The following is an 11,814-nucleotide window of genomic DNA, read 5'->3' as shown; positions in this document are numbered from 1 at the left end:
GTCCAGATCCAGGCTGCAGAGACCTCAAGTCTGTTCAAAGACCATTGCAGGGCTGTGGTAGAGGCCATATAATGCTGGGAACACACGTGCACACACCTGTACGCAGGGCTACACAGCATGGGGCATGAAAAATTGCCCAAATGAGGGCACACAGTCCATGTAGCCGACAATGAGATGCAAATGATATGCGGTCAAGGTCTCCTCAACTAACTTTCAGCTGGTTCTTCACTTTCTACTATTTTTTTAGTATTTTTTACAAAGGCACAGACTTATTCTACCTGCAACTTAAAACTGATAGTGATTTTGTAGCTCATTCTTTACTATTTTTCATAGTTTTTGATAGCCGGTAACACACACTTCGTGTTCGTGTCGGCTACATGGACGATCTGCCGAAATGAGGAACCAACACACAGTCATATAATGTAACAAACAACTTCTGTATATATTGTGTCAAATATCGGGGTCTACATATAAAATAGTAAAACCGTACCCAAAACTATAAATATTACTCCATGGTAACAGTAACCGTACTGATCGACCTCCCGACGGCAGGAGTCGAACACACTTTCAGAACAAAACTCTGTTCAAACCCTTTCTAAATGCTTAACAATTTCTATGGAAAACTTAACGGTACCGCAGAGGTACCTCAGACTTGACGACGCGGCTGGGAAAACAAATAGTTCACACGCGACTTTAACTAATGTTCGATGATGAGCACAATTGTAAGTCCCGTGTAATGTCTGCACATGAAAGTCGGTGACAACACACGCAATTCACTGCTAAGCAGCGTCCAGTTCAGCTACCATGGGAGCAGCCATCTTACTAATATTCTTAGATCTTTTGTTTACTTCCGGTCGGGACATGCCGAACTAATCTGAAGTCTTACTCTGCTAACTCCGCGCATCGACAAAAGTTCAGTGGAACAATCATAAATAATGTTCTCATGACAATCTCAGACATCTGACTGAACTCATAAACGGAATAAAGTTCACAGTTAACACACAATTTGCTGCAGAAAGATCAGCTTTCAACTTGTGGTGATATTATCATCTTAGCAGTGCGTATATTGCAAATATACGGCACGGCTTTCACTTGTGTGAGCAATGTTCGTTCCATCGACTAAAGTAGAGCATGGCGTAGGGTTTAAATAAACTGTCCGATCCGCACAAAATTCGATCTCTGCCACTCACCGGTTTCTTTACATATCTGCTGACTTGAGTAAGACTCAAAATAGAGAAATATCTGACTTAAAAAGCACACGCTGACACTCAAACCTTCCAGTGCCAGTGCAGCATGCAACGTAAAACACTCTCTGGAAAGTTCCCGTCTTGGACTCCCTAGGTATACAGTGATAACACACAAGAACTCCCAGGCAAAATAGAAAATACACAGGTCCTCCATACATAATCTATGAGAAGCTATGAATAATTTCTTTTAAATACAAAACTAGCTAAATCTGTGTATTTATAGATTCTTGATTATTGATATTAATGTACTTGATAAGACTAGGGTAGTTACCAGTGCATGTGTGAGCAAGAAATATGTTTGGAATTTCACCGAATTGTTAATTCACTATCTTGTCAGAGGAAACTATGAATAATTTTTTTCCATAACATAACTAGTTAAATCTGTGTATTTATGTACGCTTGATTATTGATATTAATTAACTTGATTAGACTAGGGTGGTAACAAGTGGATGTTTGTGCAAGAAATTTGATTTTGGAATGTCACCGAAATGTTGATTCACTATCTTGTATATATGGAAACTATGAATAATTTTTTTCCAATATAAAACTAGGTAAATCTGTGTATTTATGTACTCTTGATTATTGATATTAGTGTACTTGATTAGACTACAGCGATTACAAGTTCATGTGTGTGCAAAAATTTGATTTTGGCATTTCACCAAAAATGTTGATTCTCTAGTATGTGAGGAAACTTTTTCAGCCCGGGGCCACAGGGTGCGAAGGGTTAATGAATCAAATCTGATGAATTTTTTTTTTCATGGGGGGGGGGGGTCACATTTTACAATTGATGAATTGAGGGGGGGTCAAATTTTAGAAATTTGATTTGGAGGGGGGTCGCTTTTTACGTTTCATTTGTCGCTCAAATTCCACCGGCCCCCCCTCCCCGTAAATAACGAATGCTCCCTTAGCCCGGCACTGTTGCTTCTGAGGTCGGAAACGGCGTTCATATGTAGCTGTCCGTTTTTAGCTTCATGCCATGTTCAAGGCGGACTGTGGTCGTACTTCAACATGCAGTACGGAACGTAAAAGCTAACGTACGTAACAAGGCGTCTGAAGGAACTTCGTCTTTGTCGGTATGTACCACATTAAAATTCATTGTCACGTGTCTCTCTCCGGGCAGGAAGCTGAAAACGCGGTGACGATTGCGCAACCAAAAGAGAGGAAAACACGATGTCATCGGACTTGGCATTCAAAATCACATAATTTTTACGAAGCATATACGCAGCCAGTCATTTCTTCGCTTGATAATCAAATTTTAACTGGTACACTACAGTGCACAGTTAATACGCTAGTGTGTATTTAGCAAGAAGATTATCCTTAGATTTGGCTCGGAATGACAGTTGTGTAAATAAAGCCTAACGCTTGCGCCGCGAACTGGCCGTTTCAGTGTTCATTTTCTTCCAATTTTCACGTCATGTATCATTTCATTCATACCACAAATTCAGGCAATTGTGTAAAAAGTCCTCTACTTCATTATGGGCTGGAATATTTCCACCGAAAATGTGAGCGAACCGGAATTTTAGCTGACTTTGTGCGACTCCAAGGGTCGCATACACATTTCTGCGATTTACTCCGTTCCGTTTTTGGCAATGTATCGCAACTTCTGGAGAGTGTAACTTGGCGCCACGTTGACGGATTAGCCTCATCTTTGCACAGGTTGTAGTTAGTGACTGTTTGTACAAAACCGTGTCTCAGAATTCCGATAATGTTCCAAAAACAAAAGATATCGTGATAAACTTGGACAAAAGCCGTTAATTTATTCAGAATCTACCACTTCTCACTTTCAAGGCTAATTGTGCAAAAATATATAGACACAGATATGGCTAATTTTGTATGAGGGAAATCGTTATTTGTTTGTATTATAGACATCAATGTACCGGGAATGAACATTTCTGAGTGAAATTCGAATATCACATTTATTATGCACTATGCACTTCTAATCACCCTGCTCCAGTCAAGTACATTCATATCGTTTGTCAAAAATATATGAATCTACAGATACTGTTTGTCTTTTATGGGGAACATTGCTAGTAGAGTATTACATAGGAACTTATGCATTGTAAACGAATATTTTTGGGTGAAATTCCAAAATCTCATTTGTTACACTGCTCGATGTATAATATTTCATTGCTGTGTGCTGCTGTGAATATGATATAAGGTAATGTAATGTTATTTTATGTAATGTTATGAAATGTTTTGATGTTTTCATTTACATACACCTCAAATCCAGCAAACACTGATTATGGATTTTGAAAACAAACCCGATAAATTCTATCGAAATATATAAACATCTTGAAAGTCAAACTGAATAAAGCTTTCATATAACTAGTGAAAATGCATTGTGTAAAAAACTATTGGCATTATAAAAACTTCGTTAGCATAATCAACAGAATTGCATTCAGGTAAGATACCACAAAGCATTAGACCCTTGTTAATCAATCATAGATTTGTTGTAAACTATAAAGATTATTTCTCGGTACTTTTTTCATCAGTAAGGAATTTATGCTGTATCCACATGGTATATTAGAAAATGACAAATATCTGTGGGCCATCCAAACATATATCAATTGCATTATAGTTTTTCATAGTTGTTTCATTATGCTTGGTTAATAGTTTGATCGATTACTGGTAACAAATTTGTTTTTTTGCTGAAAAAATGAATAGTGTCGAATAATATAAAAATTTTAATCTAACAGAAACAGTCTAGTAAAAAACATTTTGACATGGTGAACTTTTTGCGCATCGTACCCGCAACATCTTTATCACGTGTTTGCAAAAAGCTGTTTCCTTTACAGTGACATAGCGTCGTGTCATGCCAATCAAAATCTATCTCGGATTTACAAGAACTCTGTACCTATCTGGTTGAATTGTCAGTCCATAGTTCCCCTTGAAATCTAGAATTTGGTCATCATTCTCTTTCTGAAAGGTACAACGGTGCATAAGCGTCGTGAAAAATAGGAAAACTTCCATGTGAGCTAGGGGTTCGCCAAGGCATCGTCGGCGACCGAGAGAGAATGTCACATACTTGTCACTTTTTGATCGATCGAATGTAGAACCGTCAGCCGTCATAAACCTATCGGGATTGAAGTCGTCTGGATTCTCGAATATCGTCTCGTCGTGATTTGTTCCCCACAGATTCACAAAGATGAGTGTATCTTTAGGGATGAAGAAGCCGTTTAAATTTGTGTCACAAGTGGTTGAATGTGGAATAGCCATCGGAGCCACCGAGGTGATGCGAAGGATTTCATGAATGCAGGCCTGTGTGAAGTGTAAGTTACGCTTGTCAGCGAGGCATGGCGTTCTATCGGGTCCTACAACTCGATCCAGTTCTTTCTGTACTCGACTCTGTACGTCAGGGTACGCCATCATGTACATAATGGACCACAGTAGACTTGTTGCGACGGTTTCAAAACCAGCTCCCAAAGTTTCATTTAGTGTCTTCATTATCCGAGAATGGTCAATCTGGAGTCTTGCCATTTCTTCCTGGTCCATTTCCTCCAGCACTTTTACCAAATGATCGGTCAGATCTCTGATGACTCCTGGCTGATAGCTTTCCTCATGTTCTCGCTTCCTCTCTTCTATCCAGTCGTCAAATTCGCCTACCATTTTCTCAAAGTCTGCTTGTCGTTGCTTCACACTGGGAACGATTTTGGTCCAGGGCATGATGTCAGCCGGATTGCCGGCCCCAGTGACCTCTGTAAATCTTGCAGACAGTGTAACTAAGCGCTGTAAAGTTACATCAGTACTACCGTACTTTTTTCCGAAAAGTATGAGGCAGATTATGTTAGCCACTGCAAAACGTACATATTCGTTTGGGTCGATCATGTGACCTCCTGAGCCAAGTCCATTGGTCGTCAAACATTTCACAAGTTGTTCGGCTTCTTCCGCTATCCGTTTTTCTAGATTCTCTAGATGGGCACCACTCAGAAAGGTCCTGAGAGCGACATGTTGTATCTTTCTTTGAGTCTTCCACTGCAAACTGTACGTGTTAAACGCCATTGTCTTACCTTCGGCAATGGCCTTGAAAGACTCGAAGTCTGGTCTGCCTGCAAAGTCTATCGCTTGCTTAACCAGGGCTTGCTTGGTCGTTTGCAGTCCCGTTAGGACAACGACTGATTTTTGACCAAGACGAATCTTGAAGACGGGTCCGTACTTCTTCGCCATTTTGGTCAGTGACAGGTGTGGGTAAGATCCGAGAGACAACAGGTTTCCTAGGAATGGCAATCCCCACGGCCCTGGTGGATGAACTCTACGCTTGATGTCGGAGTGAGTCGTGAGGCGATGCCAGAGGAGCAGCAGTATTAGCATCAGAAGGCACGGGATAACTAAATCCGTATTCATGTTATGTTTTAAATAGTCAGGGAAAAAGTCGGCAAATGCCAACTGTTGCGTCTTGTTGACCGACTGGTTGCTGTTCACGGAACCCTTGGCAAACATGGTGATAATGTTCAACGTTCGTCAGATTGCTAGGAAACTTCACAGCAAAGCCAGTAGTGATCTGACCAAGGCAACAGACAAGACTTGGTTTGTAGACCACTGATTTTATAAAGTGTTTGAGATGCACACGATGACCTGTTGAGCACAAGCACATGTCCAAGCACATGTCCTTACACAAGCCGTCTATTTACGGAAGCATGATAGATAGACAATAACCCCTGTTTACTCTGATTATTACAAGGACACTGAATTCTAATTTGCCTTTAAAAGCCATCTGACGTTGCGCACCTCGAAAGTGAGAGACTTAAACTTTTGCTCAAACTTTCCTCAAGGCATAATTCCACTATTTTCTTCCAAAATCAAGAATAAAAATCGAAGGTCATCGTGCAAATTTTGGTACTAGAGAAACAAAATATACCGATATTTGAAGATATACCGATATTTGAAATTAAAAATGCCCGCCATCCCTGTGTTAACTCTACGGATAAAAATAAATGTGTTTGGTTTTCATAAAACTAAGACGGTGAAAGGTTAAAAGTTTGAGAATCCTAATTTCCGTCGCCGTGGCGCGTTCGATAAGTTTTGTTTTCTTGTACATTTCGATCATCAAAATGAATTGCCACTTTTTGAAATAACTGTTTGACAGAATTACTATTTCATTTGTCTCATGAGCGCAGGCATACACAGAAATGCAGGATGTCAAAGAAACAACAAGCATTCATTTACAAACTGCTAAAACAGTTTTTCTTTACCGGGTTGTCACATGAACATGCAGACATTTATTCGGTAACACTGTTTGTTTGTTTGTATGTTTTTGAAAAGTTAGGTAACCAGAAAGGTCGCTAGGTGCTGCTTTTGTGCTACAACAATGGGGATTTACGCCTGTTTATTCTTGTCTTTATTCGTAGCATCAGCGATGGAAATGGGAACCTGTTCAGACAGAAACAACGAACCTGAATTTTGCTTAGTCATGGGAGTTAACATAACTATGGTTAACGTTAATCAACTGAGAAATGCCTTTTTATGTAGTTTTTATTTGATAAACAAAAATAACCTTGATACTGTTTTGTTTGCCCTGTTATGAAGAGATTGCTTGTGATTGGCAAAATCTGTCATGACAAAGTGATCAGTGATGCATCTTTAAAACCTCTCCATGTTTATTCACATTAAAACGCTGGCCTTTAAAATGGCACCTGAAGTTTATCCCGGTTATTAAATTTCTTATCCTGGTTCCCGGTGATCTTTTACAGTTCCAGTTAAAGAAAAACGCCGTGCTCTCACTTCAACTCACTTCAGCTTACTTTACCCTTATTTCTGTTAAACATGTGCAGTGTGGTTGCCAGAAGTAAAAGAAATATGCAAAAATCAACAAATACTGATGGGGGGACTATTGATTTCACATTTGACAGCAACATTTTTAATATTTTAGAAAGCCTCCCAGTCCAGTCCAATCCCCAAAACATCTCATGTATTGACGGGGTTTACCCCTAATTTACGTCAGGACTTTTATTTAGCATCAATTAAAATGTAACTACGTATAGATATTTACACAGACCTTGAACAGCTTGAATTTAGTTTCTGTTATTTACTCCTATATAGTAAAATATTTTCGACTTGCACGATTGTAACCCATTTCTTATATTGCCCCGTTCTCGCGCTATAGGTCGAAGAACGGCGTGATTCTGGTGCTCCAGGTTCTCTACGATTTCAGGAATATAATGGTATACACATTATGTGATAAAATCCCGAAATTTGACTAAAATTGCTATTCTGTAAACTCCCGTTTCAGTCTCGCGAGAGAGATGAAAGTTTAAATATTCTATCAGTCGTCGGTACCCCCGTTGGAGGTTCCGGTGGTGAATAGTTGTATAAGAAAAAATAGATGAAAGGGGTTGTATCTGAATGTTGATAACAGAACACCGATCATGAACTGTCGCTTAATCACAATGAGCATAGTTGTTTTCGTCTGAACACAAAGAGAGTTTGTGAGAGCATCACGTGGGTAGTGAACAATGTAATTGTACGTCCGAGTGCGTGACTGTCTTTAGGAATGTTTGTATAATGGTATGCCGACGACTCTTTTAACGGTATACAGTCACCTGTGATCTAAATATGCCCATATATGGTCAAAGGGGCGTTCCCTGGTATTCAAAATGCCCACGTGAGGGCGCTGTTTTAAAAGAGGCCACCCACTTAAAATCTGTGATTGGTCAGATTTTCTCTTTCCATGATAAATGTGGCAAAATTGGAACTGGTGACAGTATGCCTTTAACATTGATGGTTTCTGGCAAGGACGTTCACAAAATACAAGCTAACTAAGCTTGGGATAAAGTTCGAATGAATTGCAGACGGATAACAAATTGTCGATACATCTTGGCAAAACAGAATCAATTCTTTTTTTAACCGAATCACATGTTTAAAAGGCACATGAGACAACTGCCTAACAGCATTTTGTTCCAAATGATTTAATGGATGGCAGAGTTGCCCCTGTTTATAAAAAGAATGACAAAATCTTGACAGTAATTACTGGCCAGTTTCGATTAAAAATGTAGTTTTAAAGTGTTGGAGTCACTAGAAGGATACTTGCTATAAAACATCTTCTTTTATGAATATCGGTCATAATTGCGACAAGTGTATTCAAGTGACACTTGTCTGATTTGCATCACCGATTGTATCAAACATCAAACCATGGACTCTTTTATTTACCTCCATGCTCAAACGAACAGAACTTTTTGCCATGAAAACGATTGTATTTGAGTTGAAAGCATCAATCAGGTCACTATCTCAAACTCTTTGTGGTGAGAAGTTGACTTTTAAACACAAGACAAAGCTATAACTTAATGTAGCTAGAATTGTCTACCAACAATGTTCTTCTAGTCTTATTATGAACAAATCATATCGCTGATAGATATACTATGATATCTATATCATAGTATGCTGTTTAAATAGCTATCGAAACAATTATAATGATTGTTACATAATGGTAAAACTCTGATGATCTGGTCACCATATTATATAGTACTATGAAACGACATGCAAAACATGATAGACCCCTATCATAGAATGTCCTTTACATGTTCGACCACAATAGTTGGTCTGCAAGTCTGCTCCTGTAGGCTAGCATTGCCAAAATGCCCACCTTCAGTAACTGAAATATCACACAAATAGTCACTCAAAATGTTACCAGGTCTAGGCATTAGCTGTGGGTCCATAGCTGTGGTGTTTTCGGACAGGATTCCTGCCTTTTACGGGCTGGTTTTGACTTTTTACGATTTTAACCCCGCCACCACAGCTATGGGAAAATGCGTAGAAAAGCGTCCATGTTACGCCCGACAGCACCCTTGTCGCAACTTTGTTCGGCGGTATTTCGAAAAGTTTCCATCCAAATTACAAATTGCCAACACTCATCGACAACTTGGTTATTAGGGACTCGCCACGACCAGAAATCCGCTTAAAATTCACTGAAATATCGCCGTTTTTCTAGCTTCAACCGACATGACTACCCGGAGACCGCCATTTCGCTGGCGTAAAACTGTTGTTCGAGGCTCTCTGCTGAACGTCACTACAGTGACGTAGCGGTGACCTCTCAACTATATAGAAAACAAACTGAGTATTTCATCGTGTGATATCGATGACCATCGTTTGTCCTATGGACATTGCCAGTCTCACATAACTGAAATCAAACTTTAACTTGGGAAAAAAATAGTTCAGTCCTGGGATCTGTGATTGTTTATGCGGCGCGGATGCCGCGCCGACTGTAATCTCTCAGTTTGTTTTCTATAAGTTGAGAGGTCACCGCTACGTCACTGTAGTGACGTTCAGCAGAGAGCCTCGAACAACAGTTTTACGCCAGCGAAATGGCGGTCTCCGGGTAGTCATGTCGGTTGAAGCTAGAAAAACGGCGATATTTCAGTGAATTTTAAGCGGATTTCTGGTCGCGGCGAGTCCCTAATAACCAAGTTGTCGATGAGTGTTAGCAATTTGTAATTTGGATGGAAACTTTTCGAAAAATCGCCGAACAAAGTTGCGACAAGGGTGCTGTCGGGCGTAACATGGACGCTTTTCTACGCATTTTCCCATAGCTGTGGTGGCGGGGTTAAAATCGTAAAAGTCAAAACCAGCCCGTAAAAGGCAGGAATCCCGTCCGAAAACACCACAGCTATGGACCCACAGCTAGTCTAGGCATGTACTTGTGCATCAAATTTCATTTTAATCCGATGGGCACTGGCACACAGATTTGTAAAAGATATTACTCCTCCCAAGCCCCACTGCGCGTGATCGTCTGGTGCAGAACAGCTTTAGAGCGAAGTTTGTTCGCACCAGATATGTTTCCCTACTATAATGACTAGTGTCTTCATTTAAATGCTTTTGTGACGGGAACTGTGAGTTTGAGCGTATGTATTGCTGAACGGGAACCACTTGGAACTGACAGTTGCCGGATTTTCAGCATCGAAATATACCCCAGCCGGGAACTCCGGGACTTCACCAGCGTACTTGCAATAAATACTTACCATGCAGAATAGAGATTACATCTATTTAGGTTTTGTTTTGTTTTTGTTTTGTTTTTTTTTTGCAAAAGGGAAGCCAGCAGAATCATTCAAAAATAGGGTAAGTCGCTCGCATATGCAAATTTATAAATTGTCTTCACTTAAGCAGGTTGCCTTGTCACTGATTGTATATTTCGTTGGATTTGCGTGTCGGACAATGTTTTCGTGTAATGCAGAATTAGATCACTGATCACTGATGGGTACAAAGGTGACTTTATAGAGACCGAAATAATATAGCGAAGCCTATGCGTTCATTAATTTTATGAGAAAGCCAGAGTATAATGTTGAAACTGTCTTCAACTTCGCCGAGAGTTTTACTGTGGAATTGCTCCAACCTGTTTATTGCAAATACTAGTCGTACAATCACGCCGGTAGAATTTACAAGACAGAACCTCTCCTGTCCGAGTCATAATTTCACCTCTCTAATATCGTCTATCGTAGAATTAATTTATTTCTCAATTGTAACAATTTGTGTCTACTTCCTATTTACATATACTCTGAAGGTCTTCCTCATTGCGATTCTGCAAAGTTACACAATAACGGTAGTTTTACTACCACCTGAGGGCGTTGTCACAAACAACGGGCCGGTCCGTGTCGACCCGCACAGTAACACGAGTATAACCACAGGGGGCTCTTCCTCCTTGTTTATTTGTGTCTGTTTGTTTGTTTGTGTGTATGTGTTTGTGTTTGTTTACTTGTTATTTTAATAAAATAACAGTGAAAAGCTGTTTTGTTAATATTTGTCAATAAAGAGCAGTTTACTTATTAATTTGTTTGTTTGTTGATATGTATTTCCGATGGTTAGGGTTAGGGTTAAGGTTAAGTTAAGGGTTAGGCTTCAGTTAGGTTAGGGTCACTTAGGGTTAGACCTATTCACTCCCTCTATATATTCAAACCCTAACTGTCCTAACCCTAACCCTAACCCTAACTTAAGCCTAACCCTAACCCTAACCATCGGAAATACATATCAACAAACAAACAAACAAACAACTAAATAAATAAACTGCTCTTTATTGACAAATATTAACAAAACAGCTTTTCGCTGTTATTTTATTAGAAATAACAAATAAACAAACACAAACACATACAGTGTATACACACAAACAAACACAGACACAAATCAACAAGGAGGAAGAGCCCCCTGTGGTATAACCACGGTCCCTCCACAAGTATAATTGGGTTGATATACAGTTTTTATCATATACCCATGACCGTATCGGTGTCTCCTCTGACGCGTCGTGACGTGAAACGTAAAACATCAGTCTGATACGGCTCGTTATACGTCATCAATTGTTGTTTATTTCCGATTTTGATGTTATGATGTTCATCAAATCCATCTTTTTCACTTCAATCAGAATTTACTGATATAAAACGAAACATATTACTAGAACATATGAATTTAACGTTCCTTTATTTCAGATCTAAAGAGAGTTACAGGACAGGTTGTTGTAGAAAATTAAAAGTTGATGTTTACAATCTGTTGTATTTCGCGCTACTTCGTCGTTCCTGTTCACGTCAGCGATGTTTCAGCAACAGTTACTAAAGTGAATTCAAATGTACAATATTGTCCGTGTAATAATTAT

At 39.5% G+C, this 11,814-nt stretch overlaps 1 protein-coding gene across 1 annotated transcript; it reads right to left on the bottom strand.

Annotated features, from left to right (window-relative positions):
• Positions 1 to 347: 347 nt before the first annotated feature.
• Positions 348 to 5,852, bottom strand: LOC139138589 (cytochrome P450 1A1-like). Its single transcript, XM_070707025.1, has one exon. The coding sequence runs from the start codon at positions 5,682 to 5,684 to the stop codon at positions 4,074 to 4,076; it is 1,611 nt and encodes a 536-aa protein (XP_070563126.1). The 5' UTR covers positions 5,685 to 5,852; the 3' UTR covers positions 348 to 4,073.
• Between the last annotated feature and the right edge of the window lie 5,962 nt (positions 5,853 to 11,814).

This window comes from Ptychodera flava, chromosome 8 (genome assembly GCF_041260155.1).
Source record: "Ptychodera flava strain L36383 chromosome 8, AS_Pfla_20210202, whole genome shotgun sequence".
Classification (NCBI taxonomy): domain Eukaryota; kingdom Metazoa; phylum Hemichordata; class Enteropneusta; family Ptychoderidae; genus Ptychodera; species Ptychodera flava.
This window is presented reverse-complemented; position numbering and strand designations above follow the sequence as displayed.